The 25,459-nt window shown below is 48.3% G+C and overlaps 1 protein-coding gene across 1 annotated transcript; it reads right to left on the bottom strand.

Moving 5' to 3' along the window:
• Positions 1 to 1,813: 1,813 nt before the first annotated feature.
• On the bottom strand, positions 1,814 to 25,436 carry LOC135816303 (disintegrin and metalloproteinase domain-containing protein 10-like). The gene is made up of 12 exons (XM_065329654.1): positions 25,246 to 25,436; positions 22,778 to 22,925; positions 21,920 to 22,385; positions 21,203 to 21,385; positions 20,475 to 20,729; positions 17,143 to 17,301; positions 16,704 to 16,902; positions 15,996 to 16,152; positions 8,822 to 9,461; positions 5,581 to 5,745; positions 3,665 to 3,905; positions 1,814 to 2,401 (listed from the first exon to the last, which is right to left on the bottom strand). The coding sequence occupies exons 1-12, from the start codon at positions 25,331 to 25,333 to the stop codon at positions 2,262 to 2,264; spliced, it is 2,841 nt and encodes a 946-aa protein (XP_065185726.1). The 5' UTR covers positions 25,334 to 25,436; the 3' UTR covers positions 1,814 to 2,261.
• Positions 25,437 to 25,459: the final 23 nt, after the last annotated feature.

Genomic DNA, 25,459 nt, shown 5'->3' with positions numbered 1-25,459 from the left:
CGACGGGATCACTCTGCCGACGTTTCCTGTGACCGGCGCTGACTCGCCCGTTCACGCCTATTTTGGAGACAACGGGATCTCTCTTCCAAAGTATGTTTTTGCTGACGCATCCTATCACCTATTCGGCAACTAACATCCATTCTAACTTCATTTCCTCCTCGTCTCCCTATTTCTTTCCAGAAAGTCTCTCTATACATCAGGGAGTCGTACTGTATTGGCAGCTACCCTAACGGGTCACGCCGCCCACCACCCAAGCATGTGTATGATGAGGGACAGTGGCAACAGAAACAAAAAAACAGCAAGCAGGGAGAGAAAGCAAGAGAAAGACGACGATAGTAGTACATCTGGTGTGCGACGTATAGAAAAGAGAGATGACAAGAGATGCGCACAAAATAGGAAACAATACTGATTATTTTTGCAGTTCCGAAACAATCAACCAGGTGATGGAGTGTGGGCACCCGAAGTCGCACCTGGACTCCACTGGAAGAACATCCCACGCAGGGATATCAGCGATAGGCCAAGCGTTGAAAAACAGCCATGAGGACACATCGTCTAGAAGTCTACCGCGCTCGAACTGAAATTGCAGGTTCAAACAATTTCCCACGCGGCGTCAGGCAGCGTAACTCTTCTCCCTGCATCACCATCCATCTCCAGCAACCGTCTCCACTCACAGCTCATGCCTCTGCCACCACTATACTCCTCCGAGCTTCGCAGTTTGAAACCATTCGGGGGTCAGCTACACCACCGCGAATGGAGAGACGAGGACGACAACGGTCGTGACTGAAAAGACACTGCCTTGGCAACCGCGTCGCGGAACCCTCGCCCCAGCAAATTCAGAAATACGCCAGGGGCAACTCTGGTGGACCCAGAGCCACCCCCTTGGCAAGACTAGTAAGAGGAACGACTGAAAACTCAGATAAAACGGAGCTACAAAAAGTGCAACTGTCCCCTTCAAGCACAGTTGCAACACACAGGGAGTCGTATACATGTACATTGTACATAGCATTGTGGCCAGCTGTTTGTAGCCAGCTGTGTTTGATGGTACGGTACGGTACGGGACAGATACGGGAGCCAGCAAATGGCCAGCTGTGCGATACGGTACGGGACAGATACGGGATAGCGCCAGGCGTGACACAAACAAACAAACAAACAAACAAACAAACACCAAATTAAAGCTGTGTGGACCCTGGCTAGCGCCAGACGTTTCTGAAGTAACGTCTTCTGCATAGCTACGGGAATAAATACTTACTCCACGCACGGTCCGTTGCTAAAAGGACACACAGTAGTTCACCGAAAATACGTAGCAACCGTTCACACTACACATTCGAGGGCAAAAAGATGGTGCGACTTACAATCGAGCATGCCTTACTACATGTACTGAAATGAATAATATTCAATACAGTAAACCCTGTGACTAACGACCACCCCTTGGGGCCAGAGAAAGCGGTCTTTAGTGGCAGGTGGTCCTTAGTTAGAGGTTTGCACCGCACAACCATAATGTGAGAGCGTCCGTGCCTGGCGAAGTGGTCTGTAGTACCAGGCTGGTCGCTAGTCACTGTGGTCTTTTGTTACAGATTTTACTGCATACCAAAACAATATGGCTCAAAACCTGAGAATGGGGATGCGACTTACATGTACTGTATAATAACCGAGTGCGACTTATAATCGGGCAAATACGGTACATGATGGACGAACCAACATATCCCATTACATCTTACACGCCGGGAAAGCCGGAAATGCACAAATTACTTGTTGGGCCTCACGACGAGCTTCACGCTACGACGACCATCAGGCGACAAGAATCCAGTTCATCTAATGGCAGTTCTGAATAGAATACATTAGCACTCAATATATTAAATAAATCCATTGGCACAGCATTGAATGCAAAATCACGGACTAGTGTTGGTATCGGGGGAAAAAGTAGTGTGTGGTCATAGGTACATCAGAACCGAGTCATGCATCACAAAATAGTCAAGCATACGCATGGTTAACACTCGACAGAAGACACGTTGGTCTCGTCCGGGTTACACTAGAGAGATGCAGCGCGCAAAGTGAAGGCCACGATTCGCACAGACATGTAATAGTAGTAGAAGAGAAAAATAGACATGGCTTCGTTGATATCAGTCAAGGCAGTAGTAACGGGGAAAGGGTTACCGCTAGCTGAAAAAAAAGTAAAACAAATACAGCACGGCCAGGAAAATAAAACAGCGTGCAGTCACACCGCTTCCAGGGCTCAAGCGAAGTAGGGAGGCGAGTGTCGTCTACCACTTACACATCTTGAAGCCTTGGTCCAGTATCTTGGTGACGGCGGTTTCCTCGTCGTTCACCTCCCTGGCAGCACCCATCAGCACCTCGTAGCCAGCGGTGGGGAACATCTTCTTCATACGACGGGCGCATGTCCCTACGAGAACAACAGTCATCGCAGAACATGGTCGTGTTTGTCTTTAAAACATAGAGTTACAGCTGCACTAGGTGAAGTCCGACCCAACGTGCAAAACTGGCGCTCTGGACCAGTTCCCATTACATCATTCATTAGTTCCCATTGCATCAATGACCCATTCCCATTACATCATTCATTAGTTTGCATTACATCATTCATTAGTTCGCATTACATCAATGACCCATTCCCATTACATCGTTCACCCTTTCCCATTATCGTTGCACGAAGCACAATGTAGGTGCACATGACATTGTATTCTGCTTCCAGGGTGCCAAGGGCCGAGCAGGTCACCTGGATGCCAAACATGCACTTTGGGTAGGATAATACTAGGATTTTACCTGCATTGTGATAACTTCACTATAGCTGTAGCTTAGCGACTGTCCGCAGTTATTGAGCTTCAACAAATGCATGTTTTGCTTACTCAGACTTGAACGGGACTTTTACGGGAGTGAGTGGCAAGCAAGTTTCTATGCTATCAAGTGCGCAGAGAAACGTCGAGAACGTTGCACTAGTTTCCCACCAAGGTAGCAAGGGGTGGCTACTATTCCAGGATACAGGCTACTGTCAAAGCAGACATCTTCGCCGGTGGTGTTTTATTTTCGGTAACTTCGGTGCCGATAATTTTTACCGAAAATAACACGCACCGAAAATAACACGCACCGAAAATTTCGATACTACAATAATTATAGTGCTAGTACACTTACCTGGAAAACGGGTTTACCGAAAATTTCCCTCTACCGAACCGCCGATTTTGGAGAATACCGAAATTATTACACCACCGAGAATTTCTGCTTTTACAATATGCACAGAGATGGGTAAACAAAGCTGTATTGCTGGGTATTTTAGCGTTTTCGTGCTGTTAGTACATTGTATGTATGTATGTATGTATGTATGTATGTATGTATGTATGTATGTATGTATGTATGTATGTATGTATGTATGTATGTATGTATGTATGTATGTATAACTCATAATCACAAGGTGATCGTAGAGGCATTAATCAGCGAGAGAATTGTGAATGATGTTAGCGGCGATATATTTTAGAGATCAAAGAATTCCGCTGCACACGTACATGCAGCTACTAGTAACCTCAACGATCTCGGAAAACTGGTTCTCGAGTCCTTACTTATGGAAATTTGACCAGTTTTCTAAATTCGCTAAGATTTCCGTCACGATGATTCGGGGTTTACATTTTACAGCATGGCAGTACATGCATGCACTTACTGATATCGTAAGTTTCCATACTGTCAATGTTGTTGGAACGGGCGCCTCTCCTCTGTGTGCCCTTGGGCCCGCGCAGGGATTTGCCGAGGCGCTTGGTGGCAGAGTAGGCGAGCTGCTTGCCCTCGGTCCAGTCGTGCTTCTTCTTCCACTTGTAGGTGAAGTGCACGGCGACGGCCACGATGATGATGGCGGCAATGATGACCAGCACCCAGAACCAGTTATTCCTCAGCCAGATAACAATCTGTACGTCCCACAACACAGCATTCACAGCATTCACAGCATTCACAGCATTCACAGCATTCACAGCATTCACAGCATTCACAGCAGGCGCCGAATAGACACTTTAAAAGCATGCAAAGTTGGTTCCTATGAACTATTCAGTATTGTCATCAATATAATCATCATAACAGCGGACATGTCTTGCAAGCAAGTTACAGTAGAACGCCGATTATCCGGATGTCAACTATCCGGATGATCGATTATCCGGATCGCCTGGTCGGGCTGGAATATATAAAAAAATAGCAGCTTTTTCGAGGGTTTTGATGATTCTCCCCAATCGGAGCACCATACAAGAGAAGCACAAGATGTACTTCAAAGTATGTGTCATTTTAGGAGCTAGAGCGCGCCTAGCTCCTGTTGTCCTGCCAAAGAGAATGAGCAATGATGAAAACATGCGGGAATGTGCATGTTTTAGATAGATGTGTGCCTGCTCCCTTATCCGAACATTCTTCGCATCCGAACCTCCTGGAGGCAGCCTGCGCCCCGAGGGGTTCGGACAATTGGCACTCTATTGTACTGCTATAGGGTGCAGTGGATTTTGCACTGTACAAACCTAATGAGACATACTCCTGCCGAGTATAAATATTTTTTTCGAGGCACAGATTTTTCCTCCGCAAGCACACAAAAAATCCATTCGGATGGCATGTACAGTCAGTATCGCCTATAAGGTTGGCGGCTATAGTAATATACGGCTATAGTGATCAATTTCTCAAATTCATTTTCATTTGCCAAAACTAAGTATACACAGTTATCGCGTATAGTAATAATCATCTGTAGTAATAATTATATCGCCTATACGAGTAGTGATCAAATTCATATTTCAAAAGACCTTTATTACATTATTTTGCATCGGTTATGGTCATTGATGTAAAATCAATTGGTGTCAGACTCAGAGGAGAACAGGGTGGTGACTTCTTCGTGAAGAAATTGTCCAGTGTTGTTTGGTGAGTTCTGCTTGTACAAATTGCCAAATATGCCTCCATCGTGAGGAAATGCTGATGTTATGTGTCAGGCGCTGTAACCAGCTATGTTGTGCGTATGTGCACGGCGCGCTGAGTTGTTTGACACCCCACTCGCATACATTGCATGCAGTATCGGTCATAGTGATACATCGCTTATAGTGATAGAATGCTCAAAATCAAACACCAATGCTATAGACGGTACTGAGTGTACTCTGCTAAGATGTACAAACCGCATTATTATGACGTGCTGCTTAGCCTGTGTCTTCGTAGACCTGAAGAAAGCATATGATTCCGTACCATGCCAAGCACTCTGGCTAGCGTTGGGGAGGCTAGGAATTCTTGAAGTGGTCCTCAATCTAATCCAGTCGTTCCACGAGAGCATGCAGGCAGCTGTGCGCGTCGGTGCCACACACACATGCACAAACACACACACACACGCCCCCCCCCCCCCACCCCAAACAAATACCGTAAAGTCTTGTATAAAAGCCGCGGCTTCTATGACTTTCTTGGTGAAATTTTGCAGGCTTCTATACAAGACAGGTATTTCTATGTTTGTCAACACTAAAACCAGGCTTATGTGTGATTTGATGGGCCCAAAATCGCGGCTTCTATTCGAGGGCGGCTTTTATACAAGACTTTACGGTATGCACACAAAATACACACACAGGGACATACCGCATTCAAGGCTTTCTGGTCGAATAGGTTGTTGACGCCGTTGAGTCCCGTGTTCAAGTCGATGTCCTTGCACTCGGCATTGGTATTGCAGATACCGTTGTAATTGTTGCACGGCGCTCCTGGAGGCAGGAACAGGTTTCTCAACGTAATGCCTTTGCCAGTAACCTGGAGAGAAAGTGCACAACTAACGGGTCAATTCAAAGGATGAAATTTCGAAGGTGAGCCAAATACCAGGTACTATAATTGAAGTAGAGCTATCAATAGTATGATGGATGCAGACATCACTCAACACCATAACACCGGATGTACAGAAAATTCCGTCGGTCAATAATTTCGTCCAACTCCAAAGAAAGGGAGTTCGTCCGGTTGTAAATTTCGTCCATGGATCGTGAGAGTGTATTGAAAAGCTGGACAAATCGACATTACCGTAAAAGTCCGTAAATAAGTACATATTTACTTTCGAATTTAGTGACCACACCCGTACTAACTTTCGGGCGGGTACTGACTTTCGGGCACGAACTAACTTTCGGACCTGACTTGTGTGTAGTGGAGAAGTCATTTTCATGTCGATGTACATGCTACGTGGTACTTTTTTCGGGCAGTATGTTTATCGGGCTTGAATTGACTTCAACAGACAGAGCCAAAAGAATGAAGGGGTATTTCTTTCGGGCAGGTACTTATTTACGGACTTTTACGGTAGTCCGGCATTAAATTTAGTCCAAAAGCTCCTTGGACGAAAAAGACGAAATTAAATTCCGGACGAATATTTCTGCTTATGCAGTAGTTTAGAGTACACTTTGTTTCTCCAGAATCGAAATTTTGAAGACGAAAACAGGAACTACTTTCGAAGTACAAAGTGGCTGGCGTTCCCAGAGTCCGTTCTTACCACTCCATTGGTGACACTGACTCACGCTGCTGCCTGGGGCTCTTATTAACAACTTGTTTCCCATGCATATGGACATGGAAGGATATTGTATGTTGGCATTTCTACTGATGTTCGTGCCAGGAGAGCAGTGCAGATGAGGTGCTCCTGGAGCACGAATTTCATTAGTCAACTATAAGTAAAAACTCAACTGATGAGAGGCGAACTTCCTGATGCACACTGCATGCAAGCCCATTCATTGCTCAGTTACAGCTACTGAGCTTCTTCACGAAACAATTTGGTTTTACTACGACGGATTGCCGAAAACCAGTTCGCAGAACGACAGTTCACCGAACGACTCTACCTCGAACGACGGTTCACAGTACGGCATTTCACCGAAACGCATGCCTCACCGAAAAGACAATTCACGGAAATCACACTCACAGAGAGCTTCCCACACCGAAAGACATTTCACAGCTGTCTCTTTGACCGAATGATTAGTTCACAGAATAAAACCTCTGCACACTGTTGCGAGTGCTAGAGCTCAGAATTTCAATTATTATGACAGTATGAAATGGAAAGGGAAAATATGATGAAAAACCCATTCAACGTTAACTAAAACGACGTTCAGTACCATGCATACCATTTTTTTAAAGAACACGCAAGGCCAAATCATGCGCAATCCTCACAGGATACCTGCGTGGAAAGTAGATACGAGGTTGCTGAACCACAGGTGGTCGATTCTAAGATAGCGCTGCCGCCGCCGCCTTGGTACAGAATTGCCTGGCGCACCCGGTCGTCCAAGCTTTTCAAGCATGCTCCGCTCCTTTCCAACAACCAACATTAATTGTTTTTATTCCCTTGCATGCCGTCTAGTTCGTCTTTTCGGTCACACCTCCAACACATTGCCTCGTCCCGTCTTCGCTTCTTGACGCAAGGCGACAATGTAGCCATATCCTTTTTCTATGCAGCCACTATTCTCCACCACACTTCGTAGTGGTTGCTCCATAACTACAATCAGTGATGGAATCACGAAGTTTTACCGCCAGCGACACTACTTGAAGTAATTATTTGATCATGTACATACAGTACCTGAGACACCACAGTGAGAGCGAAAAAAAGACAGCCAAATCTTTGCACATTACACATTGTAGTGATAGAACTTGTTCCAAAATACATGATTGGCTACATTGTCCACACGTACATTGAAAAACTAGTGTCGGTGACAGCATCGTTCGGTGTGGTGTGCATTCTATGAATTGATTTTCGATGTGATGCTTCACTGTGAAGCTGGTTTCGGTGAGGCAGGTTTTCTGTGAATTGGTCTGTCGGTGTAGAATGCATTCTGTGGATCGTCTTTGGATGACACGTCGTTCGATGAACTGTCGTTCTGTGAACTTGTTTTCGGTGAACAGTCGGTATCCCGCTTACACTCGCTCATCCGACCTACTTCCGACCTCGGAAAGGTTAAAACATTGTTTGGAATTCAGAAGCATGTGTTTTCCGGAGTATATGTAGCTTCATTGCAGTCTAAAAATGAAAGCAGAGCTTATCCACCCACTCCTAGCAGAGTCTTTTAGTTCAGGAAAAATATTGTTACATACAGATTACAGACAGCCCTTAAGGGGCCGTCTCAGGCTACCAACAGTATTTTCAAAACGAAAAGTTTTTGTTTGGGGTGGGTGGGTTTTAGGAGTTTCGTTTTGAAAATAATTATTGAATGCATCTGGAGAATGCCCAGTTACTTCCGAATGCCTAAAACTGACATCAATATTTCATTGGAATTCGTTTTACCTGAAGAAAAGGTAGGTGGGTGGGCGGGGGCTGTAAAAGTACTAAAACTTCTCGGTTTTTTAAAACAATCGGTAACCCGGACGACCCCTAAATAACACAATGGTACAAACAACAGCAATCCAGCAGTGATGGCAGTGGTGCCACGTAGTGTCTCATAGCCAAATCTCAATAGCACTCTTCTAACCTAACTTATAGGAAATAGTACTTGTACGGGACACATAATGCCTGATAGAACTGCCCCCAATCAATGCATGATGCTTGCTTGCGCTCACACACACCACATGTAGACACGTATGCCACACATATACACACAGACAGATAAACAGCCAGACTCTCTCACACACACACACACACACACGCACACACACACACACACACACACACACACACACACGCAGATGCATACACACATACACACACACACATGCACAAAGAGACAGACAGACAGACACACATACACATGCACACACACACGCGCACATGCACACACACACACACACACACACACACACACACACACACACACACACACACACACACACACACACACACACACACACATACACTATCTCTCTCAACACTCACCGGTGTCTTGTGGGTGTTCACGCACTCGCCGTGGATGCGACAGCAAACCTGGCATGAAGTAGCACCGCAGGAGCAGGGCTGGTGTCCGCTTGCACGGCACGCCGATTCACTGCAGAATCCGTTGAGGCAGGCCTGTTGAAAGTCATGCTTGCTGGTGTCCACACCTACTGGGGTACAGAGCGAGTGATCCGGCTTGTTCACAGGTGTGGGACACTCGGCAGCACCGGAACAGAACGTCTGCACCTGGCAGCTATCCACCACACCGCATTTTTGCTTACCGGCTTTCGTCACGGGCGCACTGGTCACGTGACTAGTGACAACGCCACTGCTCGAGGCAGCAGTAGACACGGCCCGCGTGGTCGTGGGATAGGTCGTGGTGGCTTCCATGCTAGAGTTTGTGACACCGTCCTCCATCTCTGCCGGTGCGCCGGACGGTTCCACCGTGGTTACGGCTTCTGTGGTAACGGGCGCCGTGGTTGCGGGCGCCGTGGTTGCGGGAGTCGTGGTTACGGGCACCGTGGTTACGGGTGCCGTGGTTGCGCGTGCCGTGGTTGCGGTCGCCGGGGACGTGGTGGCGGCCGTTGCCGGCTGCGCGCCAATCACCTGACACATGTCCGTGCAGCATTCTCCCTTGGTGGGGCTGCGTGTACACAGGTATGCATGTGGCATTGGATGAATGTACCCACAGGAGGGGAGCACAAGAGATGAACAAGGCAGTGAACGGCCAAGTTGAAACAGCGGCAACAAAACGCTGTAGTAGGGCTTGGAAACAAGCTAAACCGACTCTTCTAAAAGAGGGTCAAGAACAATACACCTACACTCAAACGTCTCTTATCCGGAAGCCTCAGATGCGGGCACGTCTCTCTACCGGGCACCTTCAACTTGAGTTCCTATGGCAAAAATGCTTCGATTTTGGGGGTTTGATTTTTTTCCGTATGCACAAGTGCTTATTTGTCACTGCCAGCCTGTGTAATCCACACCTTTTTATCAATGGATTCTTTTTGTAACCTGAACATGTGCAATACGTGCCAAATAAACTTCTTCAAAAAACCGACATGATACATGGTAGATGAGTTATCCTGAGATACGGGCAAATCTGAGATATGGACACACAGTGCCTAGTCCCAATGTGCCCGGATAAGAGACGTCCGAGCGTATTGCGCAATGACATAGTTTGCGCTATGAACACCCTACATATGGCACCTGGGCATGGCTACATTCGGTGTTTTAAGCAGTGCACTGCTGATCCCAGCGTACATGTACTACTACACTACTCACATGCATTACCCACACGTTCCTTATTTGGCAACGTGCAATGGACTCATTGGCATGACTGCAGTTGCCGCTCTGCGCTCGACCAACGTCAACACGGACCCTCCCTTTCAGTGTACTATTGTCAACAGTAAAGCGCCCACAACATACCGGTAACCAAGAGTGTGCAACTCAACAATCTCTCAGCCCACCAATTATTATTATTAAAAAGCTTACGTGGAGATAAACATGTAATTAACGCAATAAATAGAGTAAGCTGCACACTCAGTACAAGGAACAAGGAACAGTACAAGGAACGTTTAAGGAACAAGCTTCTATACATGAAAACGAGTTTTGCTAATGGTATTTGTACTGAGCGCGCAGCCTACTCTATTTATTGCGTAAATTATTATTGTAAAAAGGAAAAGGACATATGGATACGAGTTAAGAGCAACTCTCCATCACTGTAGCCGGATACTATATACAGTCAGAAAGTGCAATAACTAGGCACAACACTGACAGAGTACTGAGACATTTGACGTCCTGACACCTAGCTTCAACACATCTCCGTAGCGCTAACCGACAGCCTTCCAACTTGGAAGGTTCAAGGTTATGGAAAGACCAAAGTGCCTAGTTATTGCACTTTCTGACTGTATATAGTATCCAGTTACAGTGATGGAGAGTTGCTCTTAACTCGTATCCATATGTCCTTTTCCTTTTTACATTTATTTATGGCTCAACATCCGAGTTTTAATTACTATTATTATTTTTTTTGAAAGGATTGGGAGAACTTCAAATTCAAAGGATCAGTTGGGGAAGTGAACTGCCTGAAAAGAGAAAAAATCGCCAGACCCACCAGGACTCGAACCCGGGACCTTGCTTGTCATGAGCAATGCTCTAGTCTAACCACTGAGCTATGGGACCGGGCTGAACCTAGAAGGCGCTGACAAGTTTTCCACTCCAAAGGCAGCTCACAACACGTGCCACACATACTGATGGCACTTGGGTCTTTCTCCCTCCCCCAGGGGACCAACCACGGTCAGTTTCTGGACCCTACCAGAAGTGAAAGAGAGTGATAAATTTTTGAAAGCCTTCTATTCGTGCATATACGGTAGTTATGTTGTCCCTATCAGGGCCGGTATTTTACGACTCCCTGGTCCCTATCCCTTTTAGAACGTATATGCCCCTTTTAGAACGTATATGCCCCTTTTAGAACGTGTGTGCTGGGTCCGCGCGGGCGGTGTGCGGACCGCGCGCGGACTGCGCACGTTGCGAGTAGTAACTTAGACCCTATTTAGCGCGAACAATGGGAGTTGAAAGAAAATTATACCAATCAACGATATCAGGTGACAAAAAATGAGACAAATTCATAACCAGAAAGTAACCATGCATGTGTACGTGTGGCCTCGTTCACGTAGTCAAAGATATTAAATTGTGCGTGTATTGGAGTCTATCAACATCTTTACCACCAAACCGATCTTGTGCAGGCAGAAAAAGAATTTGTTTACACTGAAATTGTTTGTGAATTTAGATCAGTAGTTCTCACTTCTTTTTTGATTGCATGGTTACTTTCTGGTTGTGAATTTGTCTCATTTTTTGTCACCTGATATCCTTGATTGGTATAATTTTCTTTCAACTCTCATTGTTTGCGCTAAATAGGGTCTAATTTACTACTTGCATTGTGCGTATTTATATTGAGTTTTGAATCTATTTTGATTTGCCAGTAATCCTTCTGAAGAGTTGGCCACGAAAACGTTCAAGGAATAACTACACATGAAAACAAGATTTGCTTATGGTGTTTGTACTGAGTGCGCAGCTTGCTCAATTTATTGCGTTAATTACATTTCTATCTCCATGTAGCCTTTTTAATTATTATTATCATCAGCCTTTTTGCATTTTCATCACCAAGCAAGCCTGCCTAGTTTTCGCTTAGGCCAAATGGGAGTCTTTGGCAGCCATTGAGTACACCGATGCCATCGTGCGTAGCCACTGGTCAGAGACCAACAGGGCAAAGCACCAAATCTTGTTCATCACATCTACGCCGGTCGAAGCAGAACAATGCACGGTGGATCCATGAAAGCCGAGACCGTAGCGGACCGTTTGGTTGACCGGGTATTTTTGAAGTTTGGAGTCCCCTACCAATTACATTCGGACCAGGGCCCTAATTTTGAGAGCCGCCTCATATCCTCTTTATGTAAATTGTTGGGGGTTTGTAAGTCCCGCACCACCCCTTACCGGCCACAGTCAGATGGTCTTGTCGAGAGGGCAAACCGCACGATTCAGGTGGCCCTCCGGGCCTATGTCGCGGACGACCAAACATCCTGGGACCGCCACCTTTCTCTTGTACAATTCGCTTACAATACGGGTGTCCACCGTGCTACGGGCTTTACCCCTCATTTTGTGCTATTTGGGAGGGAGGCCCGCTTACCCCTTGATCTTTTTCTCCCTGCCCCGGGGACCCATCAAGTTACTCCTCTGCCCGCATATATCACAAATTTGCGGTCATCTTTGGCTAGGGCGTTTGGTGTAGTCCGAGATCGTCTGGGAGTGGCACATAGGGTGGCTAAATCTACTTATGATAGGAGGGTGAAATCTCCCAGTTTTCAACCAGGTGACTATGTCTGGCTCCATGCAGTTCCGCCCCCGGGTGCCAGCCCTAAGCTATTTTGCCCCTGGACTGGGCCCTGGCAGGTAGAAGTAATTAAGGGGGTGGTGTGTTCCATTGTACGGGTGGGGCCCCCTCCTTCGCCCCGCCATGCTAAGCATTTAACGGTGCACACCGATCGGTTACGGCAAGAGTCCATAACCCCCCAGAGTGTGCAACTCCAGGTTGGGGTCTGGCGCAACGAAATCCAAACATTGCGTCATCCGGTCCCCGGGCAAGCATGGGCGGATGGGGCCATGTGCATATCTGGTACATCCGGCGGGGGTTCCAAGTTGAAGGTTGCTTTGAAGCAAGCCACGGAAGTGTCACGTAAAACGTTTGCTCCACGGGCTATGCAGTGTCAGCAGAACGGCTTTGATTTCACAGTCACAGAATTTTTTTATTTGAAGAGAGTTTCTCTGCTCGTTGTCTGAAAAGCTTGTATTGGGAGAGTTCGTGACTCCGGGATAGCAGGAATAGGCATGGATATAGATTTACAAGATTTGATGGAAATAGCTCTTGGCACACGGCATGAAGACCCGATCGATTTCGAAGTAGATGTGCTTCAACCTGCTCCTCAGTTATGGACTCTTGGTTACGGGCTGTCCATGGTAAGGTAGTGGTTCCCCCAGGGGTACAGCAGGGAGTGTCTCCGCCTGAAAATACGGCGATGCCATCTATGGGGGGGGGGGGGGGTCCAGCCATGTTTTTTCCCGCCCCGTTTTTTGGCACCCCACCCTGTGGCTCTGGCTCCCGTTATGGTTCAGCCCCCGGGTTTGGTCCCCACTCCTCCTCCTTCACCCCTGGGTTCCCCTCTGGGTACCCCCCGTCCCCTCCGGATTCTCCTCCGTCCCCGCCCCGGCCAGGCACGCCCCGACCCAAACGTTCATGTGTGTTGTCGCCTGGGGGTTACGTCGCCTTGGAGGCAGGGCAGGGTCAGCTTCCGTGGAAGGGGTGATGATTGGTTGAGGCTGCGTGCTCCAGTTGTTTCGGTTGTTTTTGTTACTTTTCTTTCTCGTTCTAGTTATCGCGCCGCCGCGGCCCCGACTTCCGTCTACTTCGCCATGACAGGGTCGGGTAGTCAAATCCTTTCCCTAATGCTGGTGTCAATAATCTGTCCTCGTCCCGTGAAGTAAAAGACTCTCAACTATAATAAACTGGTATCTCTGGACTGGTGGTCTGGTGTGAACCTAACAAAACCCTATTGATAACATTGGCGCCTGGCAATGGCTCGAACCCACGACCCATCGTACCCCCCGCGAGTAGGTACGGCGTGAGGATCTACTAGGACACAGCCTGTTGGGGCGGGGAAGCAGTGTAGCAAGAAGGACCCATGAGTGTGTGTGATCCCCGGTAGCCTATTCGGTAGGGCACTGTCCCGGAAAGACAGGGGTGCTGGGTTCGAATCCCGCTCGTGGATCCTTCTTTTGCAACATTTCGGAGTGCTCTCTCCCAGTTAATCCGTTGCCTCCTCCGCTTTGTCCAACGACATCTACGGCAACCCCGCTGCTTCGCCGTGTGCGCCGTCGGTCTCGCCGCTCAAGACAGCGCCGCAAAGTCCGCCGGGCAGCGCAGCAGACTGTAGTAGCACCATGCATGTCACCTGAATTTCTGTCAACATTATCAGCACCTTCCTCACCTGCACCGCGGCCAGCTACGCCTCCTGTTCTGGAGGACTTCTCCGATGTTGTTCCCTTGGTGGACATCTATTGTTACAACGACCCCGCGTAAGCTGCATTTTTCTCTTGCATTTGTAATTTGTTTTGTCACGACTGTTGGATGGGTGGCGCACTAGGTTGGTGCTGTTCTAAGAATCAAGATCCAAAGGGACAACCACAGGTCGAACAGCTCGCCAGCCAGGGTCCTCTGCAAAATCTGTTGCTTGCAGGTTCCGATTGATTGGTGCACAGTTTTGCGGGGCTCCCGACTGGTGTTAACCCTCCTGGCCTACTCGTCATGCGTTCAACAGTTGTGACCCCACTTCTTTTGTGTTTTTATTGTCGCCTGTTTATGTTGTTTCACATTTCATTTCCCCGGTCTTTCTGTCTTCTTCTCCGGTCTGCCTCCTTCCGTTTTTTTTAATACACTTGCTTCCATCCACAGGAGTGGATGTCTTTTTTTGGTAGGGGATAGTGTTGTACATGTGGTTGCGCTTGTAGCTCTGTGTTGTACATGCGGCTGCGTGTGTAGCTCTTTGTCGTACATGTGGCTGCGCTTGTGTCTCTTTGTCGTACACGTGGCTGCGTTTATGTCTCTTCGTCGTACGTGCTGCTGCGTTTGTGTCTCTGTGTTGTACATGCTGCTGACCCGTGGTACACGCTGCTGCGCTGTCTTGGAATGCTTTGTAAATGCCGCTGCACCGTCTTCTGTCCCCTCCGTATGCATTCTTTCTCATCTCGTCCCCGTTGTATACGCATTTTCTGGTCTTCTCTCCGTTGTATTTGTCTGGTTGCCGTCTTGTGTCCGTCGTATTTCCTCGTCTGCCGTCTTTGTCTCCCGTCCCGTTCGGGATTTGTTGTACTATTCATATGCACCTCTTTCGCCTCCGCGCCCCACTTTTGAGCACCTCTTTTGTCTCCATCGCCCCACTTTGTCCCCACTTTTTCCACGTCCCCACAATATATTCTCTTGCCCTGTCTTGTGGGAGTTCAGTTCTCCAGTCGCCTCCTGAAGTGAAATACAAGAAAAGCTCTCTCTCAATTTGACTAGTCCGTTTGATGTGTGGCGTGGCGAGGATATCGTAGAGGCAGCTCGTGCTCAACCCGAGACGACACACGTGTCCGGAACCTGATGAACTGACACCGTGACTGTACCTACTACTAGTATCTACATGAAAAGCGCGAAAAAGCAAATACACTCGATCTTTCACCCCGACAATGGGCCAGGCCCGAAAATTTGGTGGAGCATACTAGTATTTTGATTTGATTCGCAGTGTAGAGATCATACTTGGAGTGCTGGAGTCAGGTTTCATAAATGCACTTGATCACAATTTTAAAATAATGATGCAATAAGTGCATCGCAGCTCAATACAGGAGCTTCACACTATTGGCTGTGCAAGTACAGCCCAGCCTGTACAGTGCCACAGACGCTAACGGAGTCACCGGCTCCTACGACAGCTGAGCTGTGTGGCAACATGACCATACGAACGCAGTGTGTACGGGCATCACACACGTGGTCGTGCCAGTCGGAAGAGCCCCTGGCGGTGAATGCATCATACAATGCGGAGCACATGCACGCTAATGCCGCATTCAAACACCGTCCGCAGAGTGACGAGCTCACCTGCAAGTGAAACCTCGCGTCTTGTTGACCTTGCAGTTGCCCGATTTGTCGCTGATGTTGTACTGGTTGCAGCATGCATCGGAACACGCGCCAGTCCCACAGTCACACTCCTCGCCTTCCTCTACCACACCATTACCGCAGAATGCGTCCGGGTCATCTGCAGTGTCAGTCAAGCGCAGTTGCAACAACAACAACAACAACAACAACAACAACAACAACAACAACAACAACAACAACAACAACAACAACAACAACAACAACAACAACAACAACAACAACAACAACAACAACAACAACAACAACAACAACTATCTCTTATTGGCGATGGTGCCATCGTGAGAATAAAGAATTCAACAACGACGACAACAACAACAGAGAATAAAGAGATGAAACATCCTAAAATCTTGTGTTTTTGTTTTTGGAGGGAAATCAGTAACCACGCACGGACCTGGAAGAAATATATATTTTGCATGGAAACATTAGCACTTGCCCTAGATTGCGCGGCAGCCGTAGGCCAAGGCAGTACGACAGCGCACATGCTGATATGCACAGCGCTGTTCAATGAAATCCAGTCGTGCCACTCAAGTTTGCGCTGTGCATACACCACTTCACGGTCCCGTGTTCGCAGGTCTAGGGCTGCGCAACGCCCGGGGCGTACTTGAGTGACGCGACTGGATTTCATTGAGCAGTGCTGTACATTGTACGCACCTGAAAAGCAGTCGGGCCTGCTCCGCTGCAGACTGTCCACATTGCTGTTGATGTTCTTGCGGCTACACGTGGAGAAGACACCGTTGTTGGGCTTTGTGCCGTCGCTCGCCTTGCTGAACATGATGAAATTTCCATTGGTGCTGGTCGCTCCTGGCACGCAGGCCGCATCCGACACTGGAACGCCGTTCCTGTCATCATGCTGGGGTATCACACAGGTGGAGGGGTTGGCAAAGCAGTGGAGGAACAAAGTCAGTACAAAGAAAGCAGAGCAAAGCGGCACCTACGCATTGCCACGTAGCAGATCAACTATGAGGAGCTCTCTCTCTCTCTCTCTCTCTCTCTCTCTCTCTCTCTCTCTCTCACACACACACACACACACACACACACACACACACACACACACACACAAGAGCAGCATCAGCATCAGGTCAGGACTCACCCCGGTGCCCCAGTTGTGACCGAGCTCGTGCACGAAGACGATTTCGGTGATGCCGTCATTCTGTGGCACTCCGTGATTGACAAATGAGACAAAAGCTGTGTTTGCCGTGAAAGTATCGTATGTCTGGCCGTTCAACTGGAACGGGGGATTAGCCTTTCTCTGTTGTTTTCAACAGAAGATCAGAAGTCAGAAAGCACAGGAAACAACGTAAGCAACAACAAAATACTACAACTAGTAGGGGATACCTGTCAAGCAATCACCTGGTCCTAGCAGTCACCTGGTCTTAGCAGTCACCTGGTCTTAGCAATCACCTGGTCTTAGCAATCACATGGTCTTAGCAATCACCTGGTCTTAGCAATCACCTGGTCTTAGCAATCACATGATCTTAGCAATCACCTGGTCTTAGCAATCACCTGGTCTTAGCAATCACCTGGTCTTAGCAATCACATGATCTTAGCAATCACCTGGTCATAGCAATCACCTTGCACCTGGTCTTAGCAGTCACCTGGTCTTAGCAATCACCTGGTCTTAGCAATCACATGGTCTTAGCAATCACCTGGTCTTAGCAGTCACCTCGTCTTAGCAATCACCTGGTCTGGGCAACCACTTTGTCTAGTAGGGGTCGTCGCAAAAGTTGTTTTGCCGTCCTGAAACGAACATCGTTCATTCATCGTTCAACATCGCAAGTTGACTGATACTGTACATGTACAGTTGCGCTCAATGAAATCCGACCCAGAGTGCATATAATGGCGCCGCGCCCTCAGCTTGCACGGCCCTCGACGCCCTGGAAGTGGCAGGAATGCGGCTGGACATACACATATACAAATACAGTGATGTAATCGGAACTGGTCAAGGGCCGGCGCAAGCTTTGCACTTTGGGTCGGATTTCAGTCAGCGCAGCTGTGCATGCATGCGATGCATAGCAAACTGTGTACATTAGGACAGAGAGGGCTTTCAGAGTACGAAGTGAACGATGTTTGCTTCAGGAAGAGGTGTTCTAGAGCCGACCCGCTCCTTCCCATTTCCTCTGTAACACTATCCGGAACTTGTTTATCAATCAGTTACTGTAGAACGGATAATTCTAGCGACTATTAATTTTAGCGTTTTCCCATTGTCAACCGGTTAATGTAGGTTTGCAGCGTACGGCAAACCGTAGTTATCGCTGACAACCGAGCAGCAGGCAAAAGCCACGCGCGTGGCTAGGCGCGCAACAATGGGGCTGTCTGGCATGCAATGACGGGCAGCCGTACTGGGGAAAGCCCAGGCCGCAGTACGAGTACGCCCATATGCGCGGGCGAGACTACCCCATATTTGCATAAAGGTATCAGCGCTACTAATGCAATGTTTACTACAAGCAGGGCTCATGGCGCCTAATCTCTATATTAGGAAGCAGTTCCTTTCATGGCACGAAAGGACTCCAGCGCGCGTACTAAGCCTCAGCCAAGGTACAGTACTAACCGAGTACGCAAGATAGAACAGGCGGTGTGGCGGAGCAAACATACCACGTATGGAAGAGGCGAAGTCCCCGGATGCCGCCCGGTCCACAATGACAGACACCACCATGCTTATATGGGAAATAAGGCGCGAGAGCCCACCAGGTAAGGCGGGCCGCATAAGCACGTGGCAAGCGCAAATAGCGTAAGACGTACCCACGAGGCCACAACGCGAGAGTACGGCAGCATAGCAGAGTACGAGAGTACGATGCCGGATCAACGCAGGGCGGACCAAGGTGTGGTAGTGCCACAGCACGAGGCACCTCAGCAGTTGGAGGTGGCGAACGCAGGGACAGCATCAATATTGGCAGCTAGCAGCAGCAGCAGATGGGCGTGATTTTTTTTTCTTCTTCAAGACTAGCAACGAGGAGCAGCAGGCAACCCTCGTTTCACTCGTGATTGCTTAATCACATGGCAAAAACAACAAAAATGCAACCCCATTCTATGGTGCTATGATGTGTGTGTCTCGGGGGGAGGGGCGATAAGCGACGTTTTATTATAGCGATTGCATTTTTCTTCATTGTACACATTTTGATACTGCATTCTACTACTGTATGTACAAACCATCACTACCGTGTACTATGAGTGCTAGTACATCATAAAACATGTGCTAATAATTGCCTTACTAGTACTAGACTACTAGTAAAACTACTTACTCCTACTACTGATATGTATTTTGTGTTTCTCATTTTGTTGCAATCACTGCCTATCCATGCCGGTTTCTTTTTTCTTCTCCTCCCCTTCGCCCTTCCTTGCCGTGGTTGGCTAACACCCTCTCTCTTTGTATTGGCCGGTGTTCTCACTGTGCTATGAGGTGCTGTAATAAATACTAAATAAATAAAATAAATAAATGTACAGTCCAGTAGTGAATTGACTGATGAACAGTACTGAACTCACGGATCACCAGTGCACTACTAATGTCTCAACGGATTAGCGATTTTTGTTACTTTAGCGAAAATGAGTCGATCGTTAAATTCGCTAGGGTTTTTACGTCGCTAAAATTACCCGTTCTACAGTATTACAACGTTTCGGCAAATTGCCCTCATCAGGTATGCCAGGGATTTGTTTCAGGGACGACAAAACAACTTTTCCACCGACCCCTCGGCAACCACCTGTAAGACCGGTCCTCTTAGTCGCCAGTTGTGTGGATTATTCGAGAGCCACACTGGTCCAAGAGACCACTTGCGTTCAAAGGCTGCTGTAGGCCAGTCGATCGCACTGGTGGTCACCGACAGAAGGTTTTGGTGTACGCAGTGCTGGAGGGCATGGCAAAACCTGTGCCCCTCCAGCACAGCTCCCAGGCACGAGCTTGCTCTGGGACGGACGAAGCCCCGTACGCAACAAGCCCATTGCGCAATGAAATAATTTTTGTACCGCGAACATCCCACACAGCCACCTGGGCATGGTCGTCTGGGGTGTTGAACAGTGCATTGCTGATCCCAGCGTACTCACATAACATCCCACACAGCCACCTGGGCATGGTCGTGTGGGGTGTTGAACAGTGCATTGCTGGTCCCAGTGTACTCACATGCATTACTCATACCTTCCATATTTGGCAATGCACAATGGGCTTATGCATGTGTATCACAGGTCAGTATATTATTTATTTCCGACTCAACAACAGGCAGGACACGTACACATCGCCACAAGAACATGACCAGGACAAGACCGGGACATGCCCAGGACATGCCCAGGACAAGACCAGGACATGCCCAGGACAAGACCAGGACACGAGCAAGACATGACCAGGACATGAGCAGGACATGAGCAGGACACGAGCAGGACATGACCAGGACATGCCCAGGACACGAGCAGGACATGACCGTTTGCTACACTCACGTGCTTCTCTGCGCAGATTCCTGATGGCCGCAAATATGCCAGTCCTAGGACGCCATTGTCAAAGTCAATATTGGTGAAGGCGATTGCTTCGCAGAAGTCTTCGTGACCGGAAATTGTACTGAACACTCGTAGGTACAGCCTTGTGTCAATAGCCTTTCCTCCAGCACCGCCTGTGTTGTAATGATCCGTCGGGCCGGCAAAAGGCCCGGTGGTGCTGTCAGTTACAATGGTGATGCGACCGATCTTGAAGCGAAACTGCAGTTGTGCAACACAGAGCGAAAAGAGACCAGAGTGAGATCATAATTATTGTGTGTGTGTGTGTGCACGTGCGTGTGTGTGTGTGTGCACGTGCGTGTGTGTGTATGCGTGTGTGTGTGTGTGTGTGTGTGTGTACATGCGCGCAGGCGTTCGAGCGTTAGTGCGCTCGTCCATGTGTGTGAATGGGGGGGGGGGCACAGACACCCACGTACCCACGTACCCACACACCTACACACACGCAGGCACACAGCAAACAAAGGGCCATGCAGACAACAGGGGCTTTGGCCCCTCTGGAAAGTCAGTGAAGTCCGATTCATATCACCATGCGGAGAATATGATGGATAAGCGGCGCAGAGTCGGTCACATTTGAACAAAACCTTTGCCTTTGTACGCTTCACCAAGGGCCCACTCACTCGCCAGTTATCACACGAGTGTACTCTGCAGAAGCATGTGTCACCTAGGTCACTCACCCCATCAGGATCGCCGTTTGAATCGAAATCCGACGTCGTGAAGATGTTGTTGGACTTGCTGACGTGAAGGCGCATGACAGAGATGGCTCGATTCTTATCGCTACCGGCTTTGCTTGAGAAGAAGTGGTAGTCGGCGTATAGAGCTACCGTGCACACAAACCGTGCATACCGACGCTTGGTTTCCTACGGAGGGGACGAAAGAGGCAATACGCACAAGCTGAACTAAGTGTTGTTGGTGACATGGGTGTCTTGTCCGAAATATTCAATATGGAGTAGTCATCCAAGATGTTCGCCATGCGGCTAATAATTATTATACTATTCGAGTCTCAACCTGCTGTTAAGTGTAAACCGAGAAATATTTGCGCCAGTTTTAGTTAGCGATCTGCGAGCACAGACCAATTTTCACCTGGAAACGTACGTGATTGGGGTGGATCTCATTAGTTCTAAGCCCATTGCGCAATAACACACTGCAGGTCTACGTTTTCGTGCTGGCTTATTTCTGCCAGTTTCACACCCACAGCGAGAATCGCAAGCGAATCCAGACTGAAAACGTTTCCCGGTTTACAGCGTGACAGCATGATCAGAAAACGCACATGTTTTGAGAGTTTTGAGACTATTTGCATTTGTCTTCCTGTGAAAATAATTTCCACATCAACAGTTCAAAGCACCTATGAATGGAGACTGCGAGAAATGATCTTCCAAAGCGACCGCACTTACCCGCCGCGTCCGGCCGGATTTGACCTTCTCAAAGTATTCTTGGCGCTGCTGAGCGCTTTCAGCCATGATGTCATGGTCGTCGTCTTCCAGGCGTCCCCCGGCATCGCCGCACAGAGACTGCTTCTCGAGCTTGGGGCGCATCGTCGCATTTCTCAGCATGGACACGGGCCATGTGGAGATGTCTGCTTGCCGATAGATAACGCTATGGAACGTCTGCGACGTGTTGAAGTGGTCTCTAGCCGGCTTCAGATAGTAGCTACCGTGGGAGCAATGTATGTTGGCTGACATAATCCCGTCATCGTTGAATGCTGCCACTTTAGAGCCCGTATCATCCACTACATGACCGACAAGGAAGCTGTTTGGGTCATAGTCGTGAGCGACTTCATAGCCCTCTGCGGTATGCAGACGAATGTCGGCATGGCTCGCTAAATCGGACGTGTCCGGCCGCAGGCTGAGATGAAAATGCCTGACACACAGTACATAACGCACAGGACATAGGACACGGGACATAACCCACAGGACAGAGCACACACACACACACGCACACGCACCCCCCCCCTCCCCCCCCACACACACACACATTCATTCAACCCTCTCCCCTCCCCCCCCCCCACACACACACATTCATTCAACCCTCTCCTCTCCCCCCCCCCCCCAACCCATACACGACCTAACCAGACAAACAAGTATAATGCACTCTCAACATAGAAGCTATGCTAACGACATGATCTTGTGCTAATTGTTTAGCGGCAACCAGTGCTTGCATTGTATTGCCCCACCATACCAACATCTCAACTCCTGACCTAACCATGATACTTCTCCAGTGTCCACTCGGGGGGGGGGGGGGTATTCACTCACCTTCCATGGGCATGGAAGCGAATCGCTACCTCGTGCCGTTCACCAAGGTCGCGCACGTTCCTGACGGCGCGGCGATGCCGATGGCCAAACTCCTCCAAGTCGTAGTGGACGGGCTCAAAGTGCTGAATGTGCTCGTCAAGTGGGCGCCCTGTTGCAACACAACATGCAGCAAGAGAGCGGCACCGAATTTCAGAAGAAAAACAACATACCATACGTCACTGGATCACAGCACGCACACACATGGCACGGCGAAATCTTTCAGGACAACCACTCTGGTAAGGTGACCCAGCCGACACGGCCGACTACGGCCAGCATCACCTGGTTTCGGAGGCCGCTCGCCATTCAAAAGCCTAGCGATAGGCTGGTCCGCGTCTGGTTGCTGGGACAGGGTTTTGCCATTCTGCACGGTATATCATGTATGCCCGTAACCAATTTACCGGACTGGGTGTATAATCATGCAGCACGTACCAAATGCATGCACGCTTGCAGGATGAATAATGGACGTTGCAGTGTTAGGCACATCAGCAGATGCTGGCCTTGTACTGTCAGTCAGTGTCTGCTCCAGAGTCGGGTCAGCAGGATCAGCGACCCGGTTGGGGGTACTTGGACCCGCTTGGAAAAAGAGCACCGGGTCACTTGTGACCCGGTTGGGACTCAATCAGGGAGTCCTAAGATTCCCTGATGTACGATAATCGCACCTGAATGTACCCGGGACTGACCCAGTTGCAAGAGTTGTACCAGGTACACTTGTACCCGGTTGATTTGAAATCCTCGAGCAGACACTGTGTCTATGTCTGTTTGTTCGTATTAGGAGAAGTACATTCAACTCGACTTATAACGAACTCGAATATTTTCGAATTCCGTGATATAGCGAACCAGTGTCCATGTGCCTGTTTGAACACATACTAGTACACGGTTGACCCTTCATAGCGAACAGTATTCGTTTATAACGAACCATATCTTGTAGGGCCGCATGTAAACTGAGTGCAATCATACTGGCATGGCCCGACACATGCCAGTCATGACGTGTTGCTTGTATGGCGTGAGTGCATTTCGGTTATAAAGAATGTTGGCTATAAAGAACTAATGGTCCTGCACACAATGGTGTTCGTTATATCAGGAGTTGACTTAGCTGCTTCTACACATCGTCACACACATGATTTCCCATGCTCAGCAGAGGAGAATTATCATACTACTACTAGTAGCTGTTTGTGCGTGCACTCAGACATAGACGCACACACACACACACACACACACACACACACACACACACACACACACACACACACACACACACACACACACACACACACATGCGTGCACGCACAAACATACGGACACAGATGCACAAACACACACACACACACACAGACACATACTGTATAAGCAGAAAATTTCGTCGGTCAATAATTTCGTCTAACTCGAAAGAAAGGTAGTTCGTCCGGTTGTAAATTTCGTCCATGGATCATAAGAGTGTATTGAAAAGCTGGACAAAACGATATTCGTCAGGCATTTAATTTAGTCCAAAAGCTCCTTGGACGAAAAAGACGAAATTAAATTCCAGACGAATATTTCTGCTTATACAGTACACACACACATGTGTGTGTGTGTGCGCACAAACACACCCACCCACAGGCACACACACACATGCATGCATGCGTGCACAAACACACACACACACACACACACACACACAAAAGCACATGTGCACGCACACAGGCATGTGCGCTACACAGATACAGGTGAAGGGTTCCGTCTGCAAACATCGGCTAGTTCCTTACTTCAACACACTTCGAAATAGTACAACCAAAGGACAAGATGCTTCAACGGCCTTTCTGGGAAGGGTAGAAATCCTACACACAAACTGCTGTCTGTAGCATCTACAACTAAGTATTTCCACAACTGACATGTGCTACATGTATTGCTACTGTAAGCAACAGACATCAAAACAGTATAATCATGCATGGTGCAATAATAATGGGGGTCATGCCACTATCAGATTGCATGCTTTTCACGTACTTGAAGTGGATGGACCTGCTGTTCCTCAACACTTGGGACTATCTCACCAAGACTCAGGGAACGTGAAGAAAAATACAGTGACCTGATGGCTGACCATTTCCTCTGCGGTACGAGTAAAACACAACCTTTCCCCCTAGTTGGCTAGCCCTGCCATGCCACTGCAGTACATACTTTACAGTACATGCTGGCCTATCAGCCAGTTGTCGTACAAGTACGGGGTTTTGGTCCGCGAAGCTAGCTCGCGAAGCAGAAAGCTACGAGATATTCGACCTAGCCAAGGGAAAGTAACAATCGGTAGCTCGATCTACCCCAAGTATCTCCCCGTCAAAAGGACAGGACCATGACACCAATGACTTCACGGTAGCCCTATTTCCCTTGAAATTGGATCATGAGAACTCTAGGAAACAGTTTAGAGCTTATCGCACTGAAGCCAGGTCGGCAATACGTACGGTTTTCGCACTTTTCCACAGGAATGGAGGCAACTATAGCAGCACAAAGTAAGATCAAGACAACCTTTCCTTCCAGCATTATGAACATGACGACCGCATTGTCAGAAACTCGAAACTCGAAAGCATACTGAAGCGAAGTCAATGGGTTGAATGAATAGATGAGATCGGAGGATGGTTGTAAAAAGGGAGCAGCAAACAGAGCCTGGGACTGTGG

Source organism: Sycon ciliatum, chromosome 1, assembly GCF_964019385.1.
Source record: "Sycon ciliatum chromosome 1, ocSycCili1.1, whole genome shotgun sequence".
Classification (NCBI taxonomy): Eukaryota; Metazoa; Porifera; class Calcarea; order Leucosolenida; family Sycettidae; genus Sycon; species Sycon ciliatum.
Note: the sequence above shows the minus strand (reverse complement) of the source record. Positions and strands in the feature narration are given on the sequence as shown.